This window comes from Barbus barbus, assembly GCF_936440315.1.
Source record: "Barbus barbus genome assembly, chromosome: 29".
Classification (NCBI taxonomy): domain Eukaryota; kingdom Metazoa; phylum Chordata; class Actinopteri; order Cypriniformes; family Cyprinidae; genus Barbus; species Barbus barbus.
Genome location: NC_136757.1, coordinates 30,086,699 through 30,105,929, shown reverse-complemented (window position 1 = coordinate 30,105,929; position 19,231 = coordinate 30,086,699). Strand labels below are relative to the sequence as shown.

At 44.0% G+C, this 19,231-nt stretch overlaps 1 protein-coding gene across 1 annotated transcript in view; it reads right to left on the bottom strand.

Moving 5' to 3' along the window:
• cep120 (centrosomal protein 120) overlaps positions 1–18,966 on the bottom strand; it is a 31,671-nt gene extending 12,705 nt beyond the window's left edge. The window contains exons 1-11 of the mRNA XM_079385022.1: positions 18,819–18,966; positions 17,624–17,780; positions 17,435–17,549; positions 17,008–17,143; positions 15,770–15,918; positions 14,576–14,773; positions 12,783–13,007; positions 4,039–4,381; positions 2,978–3,146; positions 2,740–2,889; positions 582–764 (exon numbers count right to left, since the gene is read on the bottom strand). Of these exons, the coding sequence (XP_079241148.1) occupies positions 582–764; positions 2,740–2,889; positions 2,978–3,146; positions 4,039–4,381; positions 12,783–13,007; positions 14,576–14,773; positions 15,770–15,918; positions 17,008–17,143; positions 17,435–17,549; positions 17,624–17,780; positions 18,819–18,867 (1,874 nt within the window). The 5' untranslated portion in view covers positions 18,868–18,966. The remainder of the gene's footprint in view (positions 1–581; positions 765–2,739; positions 2,890–2,977; positions 3,147–4,038; positions 4,382–12,782; positions 13,008–14,575; positions 14,774–15,769; positions 15,919–17,007; positions 17,144–17,434; positions 17,550–17,623; positions 17,781–18,818) is intronic.
• Positions 18,967–19,231: the final 265 nt, after the last annotated feature.

Sequence of the window (19,231 nt, the reverse complement as noted above, 5' to 3'; positions counted from 1 at the left end):
CAATAGACAACAATACATTGTATGGATCAAAATTATACATTTCTCTTTTATGCCAAAAATCATTAGGATATTAAGATCATGTTCCATCAAGATATTTTGTAAATTTCCTACCGTAAATATATCTAAACTTCATTTTTGATTAGTAATATGCATTGCTAAGAACTTAATTTGAACAACTTTAAAGGAGATTTTCTCAATATTTAGATTTTTTTGCTCCCTCAGATTCCAGATTTTCTAATAGTTGCATCTCAGACAAATATTGTCCATCATAACAAACCATACATCAATGGAAAGATTATTCAGCTTTTATATGATATATAAATCTCAATTTCAAGAAATTGACTCTTATGACTGGATTTGTGCTCCAGGGTCACAGTGTCATTGCCATGATACTGTTCAACAATAATATTAATAATGAACATGTTTCAGCATTGTGTTTTAAGGTCACCATCTAGAGGTGAGTTCTATGCGCTGCAGGTACAATGTCCTGCTAGGATTGAACAGAATATGATCCAACAACTAAATACAGTCCTGTACGCTTCACGCTGTGATAAGCCTTTCATTGGTAAATCTGCACGAACCCGTCTGCTTTGATGATGGGAGTCCTCTCAGAACAGCTCTGTCTCCAGTGCTGCTGGCCGGACGGATCGAGGAAGCGTGTTTTCTCGGAGCTGAGGAGACGAGACAGATGAATGCTGACAGAACCCAGCAGAACATCTCCAGAGCTCGGCTCTCTGTGCCACATCTCCACCACCAGAGGAACCCTGAACACACACCACAACAACAACAACAACCTCACAATCAAACTCAAGACGTCACATTTAAACACCAAGCTCATTTCCATTTCAGTGCATTTCCAGACTGAGATTAACCCTGTAAAGCCTGACATATAAAATCATAGTAAAAAAAAAAATCTATTTAAAGAACATATAAAATAAAAATGGAAGTTAATTGAAACTTTAGACAAAATATTTTTAAAGTGTATTTTGTTGAGCATCATCTGATGCATCAGGCTTTTATGGTTCTGATATAGCGAGAATGCTGAGGAAAAAACTGCTCAATTTTATTCATAAAATAAGAATTTGCTGCAGATGCTGGTATTTAAGATTAAATTCTGCTGCTTGTAATGTAAATCAATGAGATCTTTATAACAGTAGATCAGATACTGACATAAAATGATCTAAATATCAGCGGTCACTCTATATCTCCAATAACATGTCTTAGTAAGATGAGACTGAAATGATCCAAACATATAATGCAATGCTGATTGAGAGATGAAGAAATAAACGCTCCTCAGAAGATGTGAGATGAAGATCATTCCTCCGCTGAGGAACAGAGAAAGTAAAGCTTCTGGAAACAAACACTCCTCAAAAGATCCTGATGATCAGATTTGAGACGCACTGATTTTTCTAGAAAATGATGATTGATGGAGAATCAAGTAAAGCTGAGCTGCTTCAGTCCAGTAAGAGTAACAACAACATCAGACCTTCTTTCTGATACATATTCAACCCATTTCCTCCACTTTCCCAGAAACGCATCCTTCTTTAAATTAATCAAAAAAGTGATTTTTTCCATTGTATAAATCTCTACAGTCACATCTATCCAATTATCTAAAGTTGGTCTCTCTTGTTTAAACCATTTACGTGTGATTACTTTCTTGCTGGCTGCCAAAAGCACACCAATCAGGTATTTATTTCTGCTGTTTCTATATCTGGATACAGACAGCCAAAAGACAGCAATTTGCTTTCTAGAGGTATGTGTCTTCTAGAAATATATTCAAGAGCCTACTGCATTTCTTTCCAGTATTCTTGAATATGTAGGCATTCCCAAAATATATGATAATGGTTGGCTTCATTACATCACCAACATTTTGGAGAGATATTACTGTGTTTGGCCGTTTGTACTTGCGTTTTAACATTTAGAGACTTTCATGTATCAAATACAGCGGGTAAAATAAGTATTGAACAAGTCACCGTTTTTCTCAGTAAATATATTTCTAAAGATGCTGTTGACTTGAAATTTTCACCAGATGTCGATAACAACCCAAGTAATCCATACATGCAAAGAAAACAAAAATAGAAATGAAGTTGTGTGTAATAAAAATGGAATGAGACAGAGAAAACGTATTGAACACATGAAGAAAGGGAGGTGCAAAAAGGCATGGAAAGCCAGCACCTACCAGTAATTAGAAAGCAATCCTGCCCCTCGTCAGTGGAAATTAATATTAGCTGCTTCAGTCCCAACACCTACAGTACCAGGATGATGATGAAGATGAAACACGGATGACAATGACTGGTTTCAGAGAAAGAAAACGGCCAGCCAATCACCGGACTTGAATCCAATAGAAAATAAGAATAAAGATCAGAGTTCATAGAAGAGATCCACAGATCCTTCAAGATTCGAAGACTAAATCACAGCTGAGCAACGCATGCCACTAGTTTCTCCTGCAGGAGGCGTCTTGAAGCTCTCATCACCAACAAACGCTTTTGTACAAAGTATTAAATACATTTCAGTAGTTTTTCCCTGCGTCATTCCATTTTATTACACAGAACTTCATTTCTATTTGCTTTGTTTTCTTAGCATGTATGGATTACTTGGGTTGTTATCGACATCTGGTGAAAATTTCATCAACAGCATCTTTAGAAATATATTTACTGAGAAAAATGATGACGTGTTCAATACTTATTTTACCCGCTGTATGATCCAGTGGGATTTCTAGGGTTAAAGGTCTGATCTCACCTGAGGAAAGTGTCCTGAAGCTGATTGGGTAAAGCAGCGAAATCAAAGGCGCAGTACGACTGCGGCAGAAACACCTCTGTGCTCCTCTTCACCTCCACCGCTGGACTGGTCATGATGGGAGCCGCGCTGCCGAAGAACTGGTAAGCATATCTGCGGCCGGAGGAAAGCGTGTTATGACTCGAGCAGGACATGTTAAAGGAGGAACATGTTAAAGCTCAGGCGGCGTGTCGTGAGGTACCTGAGGACACAGTTGATGGGGAAGCTGGTCCTGAGGTCTCGGACGCTGCGCAGGTCCAGGGAGAAGCAGTAGTGATGTGCGGACACAGGGATGGAGATCTTTGGAGCAGAAACGGAGATGGACGAGTCTGCAGCTTCAGCTTTAGCCACATCTGGGACAACATGTGCGTCTGAAAGAACAACAGTTATTCACACACGTATCAAAAAACACATAAATACAAATCTGTGAATTCAGCTACTGCACTTACAGCACTATAGCAATTTATATATATATATATATATATATATATATATATATATATATATATATATATATATATATATATATATATATATATATATATATATGTATAGACGTTCAATATTACATTTTGCTGATATGACAATAAAGTGTTTAAAGAAAGGCAATAAACAGATTATTGTGCCGACACTAGTAAAATTAATATACTGAATGTGTTAAATAATGTTCGTAGTCTTTTGTTCCTGTGCCAGGTGGAAAAGATAGAAGCTACAAGAGTTTGTTCAATTAAATGCCAGATCAAAAGACCAATATATACCAACAAATGTTATGCATAATACCAAACTTTTAATTATAAGCAAGCCCAAATTACACCGGGACTCTTATTTTGAAATGTCGAAACTTTATTACTTACAGCTGCATATTCAAAAGGATTAAATTTTTCACTCTTACAAAAATCTACAACATATTACAATAATATAAACACTGTCATAATTCATCAACAATAGATCATAAGCAATCGCTTGGCATTAATGTGTGATATTCCCTGATCGTGATCTGCTCTGAAAACACGAGACTGTAGAACGTGCAGAATTTACATTTATTTAATTGAAATAATAGCCTTTTGAAGCTTAATAATAATAATATTATCTTTATATTTAAGACTTTTTTTTTTTACTTAAATTTGATCAAATTAAGTCATTTTAAAACTTGAAAAGAAACCTAGTTTAAATCATTGTGACAAACTAAATGGGCTCCTGCAGATATTTCAATGGAAATAAATATCATTAATCCACTGATTCTACATGTGATTGAACACTTGCCGTGTGCTGTGGGAGGAGCCTGTCTCTCGTGTGCTGTGGGCGGGGCCTGTCTGTCGTGTGCTGTGGGAGGAGCCTGTCTCTCGTGTGCTGTGGGAGGAGCCTGTCTCTCGTGTGCTGTGGGAGGAGCCTGTCTGTCATCACTGCACAGACTCTCTGCCTCGCTCTCAGAGTGCTGGTGTTCAGGAGAAGCGTCTGGAGACCGGAGAGGCTGGTCTAGTGATCTCCTGGCCGGTGACAGGGTCATCAGGGCTCTGGGCTCCTCTGAGGGACGTTCATGACGGGCGGCTGGAACGGGGCCTTTCTTCACTGGGGTTTTAGGTCCATTTTCAATGGGTATGTCTAGCTGTTTACAAAAATATGCCTGGTAAAAGGCCAATAACAAACTATATAGACAAAAACATCCTGAGTCTAGAACTCATTAGAACAGATTTAAAGAAATATAATAAAGCAATAAAATTTTTACAATATTATTAAAGCTACCATATCTAAACGCTTGTCCCATATCAAATAATCTTACGAAGTAATTAAAGCTTTCTTGCTCAAAAAAAAAATAAATAAATCAATGATTGGCCAAAGTTTTCACATACGAAATGACTAAAGATGTCCCTGCCAAGCTGCTGATGTATTGACAAATATCGGTTAACGAGATTATAGTTTTGACATTTACAAGATTTTTTTGGAGTTCATAAATACTCTGCTTGGTCTGGGGAGGAACTTTTGATTTCATAGAGTAATCTAATTATTAAATAAAACCATAAAAAAACATTTTTGTTCATTGAAAAAATAAACTTTAACTGAAATTAAATAAAATATTTAATAAATAAAAAAAAAAAACCAAGCCAACATTTCTCATTTTTATTTAATTTAAGCCTATAAAAATTAGTCTTCATGTATTTCACAACACTTCAGCTTGTGATTCTTCTTAAGTGAAGGTCTTTTTTTTTAGGATTTTTACCCCTAAGTCTCTGAATTTTTGACTTAGTCTGAGTTAAATGTCTTTTTTGGCTCATTTTATCTGTAAAAGAAAACCTGCACACCTAAATATAAGGAGTTTTTCACTTCCAGCCTCCATGGACAATTATATATCACTTATAAATGATTGAATACAAAATTAATAGTAGTTATTAAGATTGATGTGGTTAACAATTATGTACACACTGTGGCCTGGTTTCACAGACAGGGCTTAGACTAAGCCAGGATTAGGTCATAGTTCAATTAGGGCATTTGAGTAATTTTTATTAACATGCATTAGAAAAAACATTACTGGCGTGCATCTTGAGAGAAAACAAATGCACTGATATGTTTTAAGATTAGTCAGTGCAAGGTTATTACAGTTGAAACAGCTCAGAATTACATTTTAGTCTGGGACTAGTCTTAAGCCTTGTCTGTGAAACCAGGGGTATATGTACTAAAAGAAAAATTAATAAAAACTGTAGCTAAAATTAAAACAGAAGATATAAAAATAAAACTAATTCAAAATATTAATAAAAACTAACTAATAACAGAACATATTGTACATCAAATTCTTATAAGATTAAGAAAAATCGTCTCGGTTACTGATGTAACCCTCGTTCCCTGAAGGAGGGAACGGGAGACGTAACGTCGACGTGACGACGTAATTGGGATCACTTCAGAGAGCCCTATCCACTTCGAGTATCTACAGAACAAGCCAATGAACGTTGGCGTGCGTGAACGCGTCACGCGCCCCCGCCCCGCTGCGCGGGTATAAACCGGAAGCGGGCGCACGCACACATTGTTTTTCGCTGAGGAGCCGAGATAGTGACGGCCATGCAGCGATGGTCAGCAACAGTGGCGACGGGACGTTACGTCTCCCGTTCCCTCCTTCAGGGAACGAGGGTTACATCAGTAACCGAGACGTTCCCTTTCAGTCGCTCACGTTCGACGTAACGTCGACGTGACGACGTAATTGGGATCCCATGGAAAACGCCACGGTTGCTGCCACATCCAGCGCCCTACGCAAGACTCTCAGCCCCCCAACTGCTGGGGCGGAAGACCTGCGTAGAGGGAGCTCAACTGCTGTTCCATTACCCCCCACACAGTGAACTCTTAATAACACTGGGAAAGCGTACCCTTCCAGGGAAAAGGACGCTGCGGAGCCACATCCTGCCCGAAGGGAGGTAAGATGTGGAGAATACACATATGGACTGGCCGAGGGGGCAGTGCAACATATGGAATGTCACTGGGGTGGCTCCACCCGAAGGGGGGGGGAGACACACCGGACAGTGACGGCAGAGCAGACTCTGCCAAGGGAAGACACGGGCTCACCGCAGGGAGCTGGTCATGGAGGAATACACATATGGGATCGCCGCAGGGAACGCACATATGGAACCCGTCCTAGCCCAAGTTACACAAGCATACGAGCACTAGGCCTGGCGCCGGACGTTCCGCAACGTCCGACTGCCGAAGGGGTGCGGAGGAACTCACAGGGTTCGCCAAGTGGGGAACTCGACTGGAGTAAAAAAGCGCACATATCCATTCCTAGGAAGGGAGTGGCGCAGCAAGCCGACACTAAGCGGGAGCTTCGGTGTTACCGGCTAGAAGAAGCGAGCACACAGGAAGAAACCGGCTCAACACGTAAGCTATAAAACTTAGCGAACGTGTTAGGTGTCGTCCAGCCCGCAGCTCTACAGATGTCTGTCAGAGAGGCGCCGTGTGCCAGCGCCCAGGAAGAAGCGACACCCCTAGTGGAGTGGGCTTTCAACCCAGGTGGGCAGGGCACGCCTTGGACTCCGTAAGCCAAGGCGATGGCATCCACTATCCAGTGGGCCATCCTCTGCTTGGAGACAGCCTTCCCTTTCTGCTGGCCTCCGTAACAGACGAAGAGCTGATCTGAGGTCCTGAGGCTTTGCGTTCTGTCCACGTACAGACGCAGAGCGCGAACGGGACAGAGAAAAGCCAGGGCTGGATCTGCCTCCTCCGAAGGCAGCGCTTGCAGGTTCACTACCTGGTCCCGGAAGGGAGTGGTAGGAACCTTGGGCACGTATCCGGGCCGGGGTCTCAGGATGACGTGAGAGTTACCCGGGCCGAATTCTAGGCACGATTCGTCGACCGAAAATGCATGCAGGTCCCCTACCCTCTTGATAGAGGCCAATGCAACCAGGAGTACTGTCTTACAGGACAGAATTTTTAACTCAGCTGACTGCAGAGGCTCAAAGGGTGGTCTCTGAAGTGCCGAAAGGACCAGAGACAAATCCCAAGAGGGTATAGAGAGTGGGCGAGGAGGATTCAGTCTCCTCGCTCCCCTCAGGAACCTGACGATCAGGTCGTGCTTCCCAAGAGACTTACCTTTAACCGCATCGTGATGTGCAGCAATGGCGGCCACATACACTTTAAGGGTGGAGGGAGACAGCCTTCGCTCCAGCCCCTCTTGCAGGAAGGAAAGCACGGCTCTGATGGAGCAAGATCGGGGGTTCTCCTCGTGAGAGGAGCACCAGTCAACGAACAGGTTCCACTTCAACGCATAGAGGCGCCTCGTAGAGGGGGCTCTAGCGGAAGTGATGGTGTCAACTACCGCAGGGGGTAGGTCATCTAGAACCTCCGCATCCCGTCCAGGGACCAGACATGGAGTTTCCAGAGGTCTGGGCGCGGGTGCCACAGGGTGCCCCGTCTCTGAGAGAGCAGGTCTTCTCTCAGAGGAATGGGCCAGGGAGGGGCTGTCGCGAGGAGCACTAGTTCCGGGAACCAGGTCCGGTTGGGCCAATACGGCGCAACTAGCAAGACCTGCTCCTCGTCCTCCCTGACTTTGCACAAGGCCTGTGCAAGAAGGCTCACTGGGGGGAACGCATACTTGCGTAGGCCCCGGGGCCAGCTGTGTGCCAGAGCATCCGTGCCGAGGGTCCCCTCGGTCAGAGAATAGAACAACTGGCAATGAGACGTGTCCGGGGTGGCAAACAGATCTACCTGTGCGGTCCCGAAGCGCCTGAACATCAGCTGGACCACCTGGGGATGGAGTCGCCATTCTCCCGGTAGCACCTGCTGCCGTGAGAGCTCGTCGGCTGCACGGTTGAGCAGGCCCGGAATAAAAACGGCACGAAGCGACCTCAGATGCTTTGTTGTGACATGCGGCGGGAGCGTAGACCACCTTGGCGGTTGATGTACGCAACGGTCGCAGTGCTGTCCGAACGGACTAGTACGTGCTTGCCTAGTAGCAGCGGTTTGAAGCGGCTCAGCGCAAGACGTACTGCTAACAACTCGAGGCAGTTGATGTGCCAATGCAGTTGAGGTCCCGTCCACAGACCTGAAGCTGCATGCCCGTCGAACGTGGCCCCCCAGCCGGTGGCAGAGGCATCCGTGGAGACCACAGAGTGCCTGGACACTTGTTCCAGGGGAACCCCTACCCGCAGGAATGAAGGGTCCGACCACAAGCTGAGAGTTTGGCGACAGTGCGGAGTCACTTGAACCCGGCACGAGCCACTCTGCCACGCCCATCTCGGGACTCGATCGTGGAGCCAGTGTTGGAGCGGCCTCATATGAAGCAATCCGAGCGGCGTAACCGCGGCTACAGATGCCATATGCCCCAGGAGCCTCTGAAAGAGTTTCAGTGGTGCCGCTGTTCTGCGTCTGAGCGTGCTCACGCAGCTCAACACTGACTGGACACGGGCCTCGGTGAGGCGCGCTGTCATGTTGACCGAGTCCAACTCCATACCGAGAAAAGAGATCCTCTGCCCGGGGGTGAGTTTGCTCTTTTCCCAGTTGACCCGAAGCCCTAGGTGGCTGAGGTGGCTGAGCACCATGTCCCTGTGTTCGCACAACTGCTCTCTCGACTGGGCTAGAATAAGCCAGTCGTCGAGGTAGTTGAGAACGCGAACACCCCGCTCGCACAAGGGAGCAATGGCCGCCTCCGCGACTTTCGTGAAGACGCGGGGCGACAGGGCAAGCCCGAAGGGTAAGACCTTGTACTGATATGCCCGTCCCTCGAACGCAAAACGAAGAAACGGTCTGTGTCGAGGGAGAATCGAGACATGAAAGTACGCGTCCTTCAGGTCGATCGCTGCAAACCAATCCTGGGGACGGATGCATTTGAAAATGCGTTTCTGCGTAAGCATCTTGAACGGTAGCCTGTGCAGGGACCGGTTCAGGACGCGCAGGTCCAGGATTGGCCGTAACCCACCACCTTTCTTGGGTACAATGAAGTACGGGCTGTAGAAGCCGGTCTTCATATCGGCTGGAGGGACCGGCTCGATCGCGTCCTTCGCCAGTAGGACTGCGATCTCTGCCCTGAGCACAGGGGAACTGTCTGCCAGAACACGGGTGAACAGAATGCCCCTGAAAGCAGGGGGGCGCCGGGCGAACTGAATCGCATAGCCGAGTCTGATGGTACGGATGAGCCAGCGAGACGGGCTGGGAAGCGCTACCCACGCTCCCAGGGACCGAGCAAGCGGGACCAAGGGCACCACAGACGTACCCAGGGTGGGGCAGCGCGGCGGAATGCAGGGACCCGACTCGGACGGCACAGCGGCCCGAAGTGGGGTCTGAGTGTGTGGTGCAGCACATACCTGTTTCCGTCGAAGGGCAGAGAGAGTGTGCGGAGGCGTCAGTGCGTCCAGGACACGGCCACTGCTGCCCGCTGGCGATGAAAGAGGGGCTCGGGAGTGACAAGGCATGGTGGCGTCGTCGACTGCCAAGCGCGCCCTCTTGGGGCCCAGAGGTTTCAGAAATTGCTCTTTCTTTGAGAATGTGGGTACCACTGACCCGTGGGTCAGTGGCGGAACAAAAGGAAAAGGAAACAAAAGATTCTCCACCCGGCCCTCCACCGGGGGAAGGAGTGGCGCCTTCGCCATCTCCTGAAGAGCAACTTGATCCACCTCTGGGCCGCCCGTCTCAGGGACGTTTGCACCGTCGCTTGCCCCCTGGTTTGGCAGCGGCCTGGACGGGCGGGGTCGGCTTCCTACGGCTTGCTCCGCGCTGAGGCCTGGATGGTTGCTGCTGCTGGGGCTTAGCGGGAGCGGAGGACGCCGCAGAAGGCCGACCTCGGCGACGAGTAGACGGAGGATCTGCGGCCGGCGGACGGGAGGAAGCAGCAGCGGTCCGCCGGGGCAGGATGTGCCGGATGGCCTCCGTCTGCTTCTGTGCGGCCGAGAACTGTTGGGCAAAGCTCTCGACCGCGTCGCCGAACAACCCAACCTGGGAAAGAGGGGCATCCAGGAACCGATATTTATCGGCGTCCCTCATATCCGCCAGGTTGAGCCAAAGGTGGCGCTCCTGGACCACCAAGGTGGACATCGCCTGACCGACTGAACGTGCAGTTTCCTTCGTCGCCCGGAGGGCGAGGTCGGTTGCCACACGGAGCTCCCGGAGGAGCTCTGGGTCAGAACCACCCTCGTTCATGTCCATGAGCGCCTGGGCCTGGTGGACCTGCAAGAGCGCCATGGCATGGAGGGCGGAAGCAGCCTGTCCACAGGCCTTGTAAGCCCTCGCCGTTAGACCGGACGAGAACCTACAGGCCCTGGACGGGAGGCGCGGATTACCCCGCCAAGAGGAAGCGGACGCCGGACACAGTTGCATCGCGACGGCCCGCTCCACTGGAGGGATATCCACATACCCCTCAGCTGCCCCGCCGTCGAGGGTGGCGAGGGGGGAGGAGCCACTAGGACGGCTTCGGGCACTATACGGTGCCTTCCACGTCCTAGAGAGCTCCTTATGCACCTCCGGAAAGAAAGGTACCGGGGCGGCGCACTGAGAACCAGCACGGCCCGCCCCGAGAAACCAATCGTCCAACCGAGAAGGTTCGGGACGTGGTGGAGGGTTCCACACAAGCCCAACCTTCTCGGCGGCCCGGGAAAGCATAGCCGCCCATTCTGGATCCGGCTCGGACGCCACACGCCCCGAGGGGGGTAACGCAGCCGAGTCATCATCTCCAGAGGACTGAAGCTCCCCCTCCGATGCTGCGATCGACATCTGGTCGTCAGGAGGAGCCCCAAAGGAAACGGCCGGTCGTTCCGGAGAAGGACCAAGACGCTCGCTAAGGGACTCCAATGGCAGCAGCGCTTGTGAGGCATGAGGGGCCCGCGGAGGTTGACTCGACGGGGAAGCCCTCACGGTAATCCTCAGATCACCCTGGTCATGCACCGAAGTAGGTCTATACTGCGGGGCAGAATAAACACTAGATCGGGGCATAGGCGAGGGGACTGCACCTCCCTTGAGGTAAGCGAGTCTCGATCTAAGCGCTGAGATAGTCATATTCCCGCAATGGGAACACGAACTATCCACAAAAGCCGCCTCAGCGTGTTGAATGCCCAAACACGAGAGGCAACTACTGTGGCCATCTGCTGGCGCCAGGGAACGACTGCATCCAGAAACGCACAAGCGGAATGACATCTTGAAAAAGACGCAGGGTCACGCTTGTGTTGCTCTTTTAGTGAAAACAAAAAAATAGAAAATAACTCTCTAGTGCTGAGGCACCCAGGGGTAGCCGCGGTGTGAACACACGGGGAAACGCCCACCGGACCGACACACACACACACAGCACGATAGTGCTGTGAAAACAGCAGTTGTGAGCTGCAATGCTCGCGGCCACCGCTGATCGTGCCGTCACACCAACACCAAGGAGAGTCCTCTTCTTTAGGCAGTCTTCTGTAGACTGAAGCAAAGCTCGGCTCCGAAGCGAAAGACAATGTGTGCGTGCGCCCGCTTCCGGTTTATACCCGCGCAGCGGGGCGGGGGCGCGTGACGCGTTCACGCACGCCAACGTTCATTGGCTTGTTCTGTAGATACTCGAAGTGGATAGGGCTCTCTGAAGTGATCCCAATTACGTCGTCACGTCGACGTTACGTCGAACGTGAGCGACTGAAAGGGAACCTACTTTATAATGAAAATGTCCATGTAAAATTATGATAAACTAGCACCAAAGCCTCAAACATGATCTATTTTAGTATCACTGAGATACTATTACAGCTAGTATTTTAATTCATTTTTATTTTTATGAGGATTTAATTTTAATTTTAATTTAATTTAATTTTTTTGTTTTAGTTTTATACATTTTATGTTTTAGTGATTTTACTACATCAAGTTAAACTAAATGAAAATAAGAAATGTTGCCTTGGCACGCATAAAAGATTTTTTTATATTTTATTTCAGTTCAAGTTTATTTAAAGTAGGGATGGGCGATATCTTATTGTTTGCGATATACCGGTAAAAATTCTCCCCACGATAAGAATTAGTCTTCCTGCGATAATAACGATAAAGTTTATTTGCTGACATATTTCTGTGTGCGACCCTGCAGAGTTTATCACTAAATGAGCTCTTTCTACAATCTGGATCTGGTTTGGTTACGGCTGTACAGTCATCATTTATTGACATACTTTTTCTCCAAACAAAGAAGCCTAACTAACTTCTTTTTGTGACCAGACGTGGTTTCATATTACAGAATGATACAACTCCATCTGTGTTTTATTCAGAGATAACTGGATACCTTTGTCCATATCATGGTGCGTGTAAGTGCTATTACTTCTGTGATGCATGTGTGGAGTTTCTGCGCAAGAGCGCCCTCCGGCTTCCAGTATGAATTAAACAGTCATTACATTACGTGTGAACTCAGTAATGCTCACAACACCCTGTTTTGGGTAAAAACAGAAAAGATAATACTTTTCTCTAAAGAAACAGGATTCCCTGAATTATTGTCATTGATATCGTTATTGCAATAAATACCGTGACATATTTTTAAGCCCATATCGCCCATCCCTAATTGAAGTATCAGTTTTTTGATACGCCCCATATGATCAGACCTGATTGTTGATATCTTCGGCTCTCAGGGTCACAGATATGCCCACGGTCGGCTGCAGGTCTGGAGGGACAGACTCCCGGCTGGGCTTCACTCGGTTGGGCGGCTGCAGGATGAAAGCGCCCTCTATAGTGACGGGATGTTTAGTGAGATCTGCGCTGCTCTTTATTAGCCCAGCCAGACTGACATCAGTGCTGCCGAGAGACTGGTTTCCACAGCAGAGATGGATCTGTGAGCAAAACACATAAAACATCATCACTATTACTAAAGACTAGGGCTGTCGATTTAACATGATCATTAGGTGTGAATAATTATGGAAAAAATAACATGTTAAAATTAGGGCTGTGAATCGATTAAAATATTTAATTGTGATTAATCGCATGATTGTCATCAGTTAACTCACGATTAATCGCAACAATCGCACATTTTTATTTGTTCTAAATGTACCTTAAATACTTTTCAAGTTTGTAATACTCTAATCAATATGTGCATATAAATATGGATGCTTTATGCAAATGTATGTTTATTATTATTGAAACCATAGTCAACAGAGCATGAAGACTAGACATGTTTCAAAGGTCATAGAAGTTTTTCAAAGAACTTGTTCATGTCTATTAGACATGAAAAATAAATACCAGGTTCCCATTACTTCTCTTTCTTTGCACTGAGCAATTTACTGACACAAACCTGTTTACATTTCTGCAGGACAGTGCAGCTCACTTCTTCTGAACATGCAAAATGTGCATTTATTATTTATTAAATTTTTTTGCCTCTCTGTGCCCACATATATATTTTACGGTTTCTGTTGACAGACAACTGAATATGAAATAGTGACTGAAACGCAACCCATTAAGTCTACATAACCAGCTCCCTTCCAAGATGTTAATCTGCACAAAAATCCTGATAATCAAGCCGTCGCCTGATGAAATCCAATACACAAGATAGCTGTGCTGTGATTTCGGCTATACTTGCATGTAAAATTAGAGAAGCTACATAATATCTGTGTTTAACCAAAAGCGCTGCTCCTCTCTGCTGCGCACTGAACAATGCAGACACAGAGAGAGAGGTGTGTGCGCGCCAAAAAAAAATAAAAATCAGTCCAAATGTGATGTGACTGATGATCCAGGTCTATCAGAGATCTGTGTTTATCTGTCAGGTCTATCAGAGATCTGTGTTTATCTGTCAGGTCTATCAGAGATCTGTGTTTATCGGTCAGGTCTATCAGAGATCTGTGTTTATCTGTCAGGTCTATCAGAGATCTGTGTTTATCTGTCAGGTCTATCAGAGATCTGTGTTTATCGGTCAGGTCTATCAGAGATCTGTGTTTATCTGTCAGGTCTATCAGAGATCTGTGTTTATCGGTCAGGTCTATCAGAGATCTGTGTTTATCTGTCTTATCGGTCAGGTCTATCAGAGATCTGTGTTTATCTGTCAGGTCTATCAGAGATCTGTGTTTATCGGTCAGGTCTATCAGAGATCTGTGTTTATCGGTCAGGTCTATCAGAGATCTGTGTTTATCTGTCTTATCGGTCAGGTCTATCAGAGATCTGTGTTTATCTGTCAGGTCTATCAGAGATCTGTGTTTATCTGTCAGGTCTATCAGAGATCTGTGTTTATCTGTCAGGTCTATCAGAGATCTGTGTTTATCTGTCAGGTCTATCAGAGATCTGTGTTTATCTGTCAGGTCTATCAGAGATCTGTGTTTATCGGTCAGGTCTATCAGAGATCTGTGTTTATCGGTCAGGTCTATCAGAGATCTGTGTTTATCTGTCAGGTCTATCAGAGATCTGTGCTGACCTGCAGGAAGGGCTGCTGGCCGAGGAAGAGCCGCAGGACTCGCTCACTGCTGCGGATGCGGATGGACGCTCGCTCAGGCTCAAAGTTTGGACTGAGGAGGTTCTGGAAAGGTTCGCTGGTGACATCATTCCCCAATAGAGTGTAATAGAAGAAGAACTCTGCGCCCTCGCTGGACAGCTTAGTCGAGCTGGAGATCAACTGAAGATCAGGAGAACATGTCGTTTATTCATTATGTACATTAAACGGTTACTTCACCCAAAAATGAAAATTCTGTCATTAATTATTCACCCTCATGTCGTTCCAAACCTGTAAGACCTTCGTTCATCTTCAGAACACAAATTAAGATATTATTGATGAAATCCGAGAGCTCTCGGACCCTCTCATAGACATCAAGGATCCTAACACCATCAAGGCTCAGAAACGTAGCAAGGACATCGTTAAAATAATCCATGTGACATCAGCGGCTCAACCGTAACTTTGGGAAGCTACGAGAATACTTTTTGTGCTCAAAGAAAACAAAAATAATGACTTTGTTCAACAATTTGTCTCCTCTGCGTCTCCCTATAGCGCCATTTTGGAAAGTATCACATACGTAAATATTGTATGCAACGCATGAACGTTCAGATCGAAGTGTAAACAATGTATCCAAGTGACACAGCAGATACAGAACAACATACGTTGTTTACGTATGTGATTCTCTCCAAAATGACGCTATAGGGAGACGCGGAGTAGGGCTGGGCGATATGGGCAAAAATTCATATCTCTGCATTTTGGCCGATTTGCGATATAACACAGTATTTTCGTTTTTGTGTCTGGATTATGAAGAAATATTGTATCTGCCAGATTATGAAGAAATTTAAAATCATGCACTTTCTCCGTAGTGGCTGAGTCTGTGTTCTCCGCTATATTTTATAGCTTTGTAAAATTACAGTTGAGCCGCTGATGTCACATGGATTATTTTAACGATGTCCTTGCTACGTTTCTGAGCCTTGATGGTGTTAGGATCCTTGCTGTCTATGAGAGGGTCCGAGAGCATCAAAAATATCTTAATTTGTGTTGTGAAGATGAACGAAGGTCTTACAGGTTTGGAACGACATGAGGGTGAGTAATTAATGACAGAATTTTCATTTTTGGCTGAACTACCCCTTTGAATACGTGCGGATGAGACTGATATGCGACAGAAGTTCTCTTCACCTGCTCCAGTTTAGTAGCAAACGCAACCGTTACTGACAGCACAAACATGTCGGCGCAGACATCTTCAGGTCCGATCTGATGAAAACCTTCTTCCTCGTTCAGAACCGCTCTGAGTTTACCAGAGTCCAGAGGAACCAGCGCTGGAGAACCTACAGAGTTTACAGTGACTTCATTAACAAAACGATCATTAGAGTCAACAACAACGACACTTCATCACATTAACCAGCATTAAATTACTGTGTAACTATTGACATCAGTAACAAACACAGCCTAAAACAATGACTGCATAGATATTTTACAGCTAGTTAATCAATTAACATTAACCAATAGCAAACCAGTGTTGCATTAGTATATATGTATTTGGATAAAAGCATCTGCTAAATGACTAAATCTAAATGTATTTATATATGGTTTAATTTTTATTTTCAATTACCTTTTATTTTAATAATTTTACTTTTCATTTTTATTTTAGATTAATTTTTAGTCATTTTATTTATGCTTTTGTCCATTTTATTATTATTATTATTACTTTTATATAAAAAAAAATATTACTATTTAGGTTTACATTTATTTCTAGTTCAGTTATTGTTTTATTTCCAGTTAGTTTTTAACCAATACATTTTTCAACTTTTCACAAAAAGTATGAATTACATATCAATAAAAAAAACGTTAATCCACAAAACTATTTCAAGAGAGAGAAAAATAAATAAATAAATGTTTGTTAATTACAAATACCTCTGAAACTGCAAGATCCCATTTCAGCATATCAACATACACCTGAAAGCATTACTTAATTTAAATCATTTAGTAATTTTAATGAGTCATTTTCATTTTTAATGAGTCATTTTCATTATTTTTGTTCATGTAATATTTATATTATTTTATTTCAGCTGTTAAATTGTTTTTGTGGTGGAGAATGTTTTTTCATTTTGGTGAAAATTTTCAAAAACTTTTTATATATATATATTTTTTTGGAATAAATGCAGCATTATTTTTGTTATTTCATGTTGATTTTAACAACAGTGCGTTACGAGACGCAACTGAACCAGCACTGACCCGAGACACCGTGTGGAAAAACAAACATGCAGAACATGAAGCTTTGAAGCCCATCAACAGAAGCAGAGGACAGGAGGAGGAATGGAAAATAGAGAAGAAACAACAACACAAATACAAGAGCAAAAGAAAGCACAAACATCAGATGTGTGCATCAGTGTAAGAAAGAGCGGAGCGTCAGGTACCTGGTCTCGGAGGGGCTTTCTTTGCTTTGAACTGCTCAGCTGTTGGTTTGGTGTCGTTCTCTAAGATCATGCTGATCAGAAGAGCAGGTTTCAGTTTGGTGTACTTACTACTGAGCAGAGAATGCCATTTAGGAGCCTGAAGAACACACAGAAGAATTTCATAGACTGTTGAGCAGTAAATCAGTATATTATAATGATTTCTGAAGATCATGTGGCACTGAAGACTGGAGTAATGATGCTGGAAATACAGCTGCAGATCACAGAAATACATTACAGTTTAACACATATTCACACACTTATTTTTAAATTATAAAAATATTTCAGAATTTTACAGCATTTGTGATCAAATAAACGCAGCTTTGGTGAGCAGAAGAGACTTCATCATTATTCCAAATCTTTGAGCGCTAGTGTAGAAGAGCATCCTGACCTGTTTGAGCTCTTGCACGGATCTCAGATCAAGGATGATATATCCCACACACTCTCTCGCAGACGTGCCGGAGTCGACGGCGTAACACTGGAGCTTGATGGGTGTCCTCTGGAGTCTGTGGGAAGAGCAGAAGACACTGAGTGAGAGTGAAGCGCTGATGTTGAGCTGGATCAGACGAGCAGGACTCACCGGTGCTGGTGCAGTGTCTTGCGGTCGAGCTCCCAGGCCAGTTCAGTGCAGAACTGCGGCTGTTCTTTGTGTTCTACGGGATCTGTGGCCAAAGTCTCTCCGTCAAAGCGAGCCTCGACTACCAGCGTGTGCCGTGGACTCCTGGGAAACCGACGGCCTGATGAAGGACAACACAGATCAGTCACGCTGCTTCAGAGGAATATATACTGCAAAAGTGCTATAAATATAAACAAACAGCGATTACAATGAGAAAAATATACTAAATGTCTCTTCTGCTCACCAAGGCTGCTTTTATTTGATCAAAAATGCTGTAAAATTGTGAAATATTATTGTAATTTAAAATATCTGTTTCTCTGTGAATGTGTGTTAAAGTGTAATGTATTTCTGTGATCTGCAGCTGTATTTTCAGCATCATTACTCCAGTCTTCAGTGTCACATGATCTTCAGAAATCATAATAATATACTGATTTACTGCTCAACAAACATTTCTGATTATTATCCATGTTGAAAACAGTTGTGCTGCACAATATTTCTGTTGAAACTGTGATACATTTCCATTAAAAGAGCAGAGTAAGTTAGATAAAAAAAATGAAATTAACACTTATTCATCAAGGACACATTAAATTGATCAAAAGTGACAGTAAAGACATTTATAGTGTTACAAAACATTTCTATTTCAAATAAATGTTGTTCTTTTATATGATTTTTTAAAAATAAAATAAATACAATTTTATATGCTCAAATCTGGATTTTTTTTTATTACAGTTTGTACAAAAACATGACAATATTTATATATATACACAAACACACTAAGAAGTTAAAGTAAAGTCAAAGGATCTTTAAAATGTTTTTATAAATATTTATTTTGAACTAATGATTACTACAGTGATAGATGATCATCACTGTGATACACACGATACTCCAAAGTACTCCAGAGTACCACAGTATTACCATAGTAACGATACAGCCAAAGATTCTGTTACTACGGTATTTTCTGGAACTCTATTATTAGTAACAGATCTGTCCAGAAACGCATGTTTACATATAACTAATAAACATGTCAAGCACAGGTGATTAATATAACATAAAATCATTAATAATTAATATAATACCGCATTCGCTTTGATTCTATTGAATCTATTCTATTTGATTCTATTGCATGGGTCATAAATAAAAGCTCTCTCTGTTAACTTACCTTCGAGAATAGAAACCACAATCAGCAGCTGCTCTGATTTTGAAGCCATCTGTGTTAATTAATCAAACTCATAATGATGTTTCATCTGTTTGTTTTTAGCGCGTCTGTTGTGTAACTGTCAGTCTGCGGCACTTCCGCCGGAAACAGCGGCGTGTTTGTGAGTCGCGCTCCCTCTGCAGGACGGATGAGCGCATTACACGTGCCTCATACATTTTTGTCTTTTTATGGAAAATAAATAGAAGTTGAGGTAAGTCACGGAATGTTTTAATTATATGTTATATATATAGTATGTACTTTGGCTTAATGCTTGTATTTCCCAGTGCAAGCTGGTTTTAATGATCGTTACCATGGTAACCATAACTGCCGCCAAACACAGAGAAAACAGCACGTGTTTGCTGATTTACCCTGATATT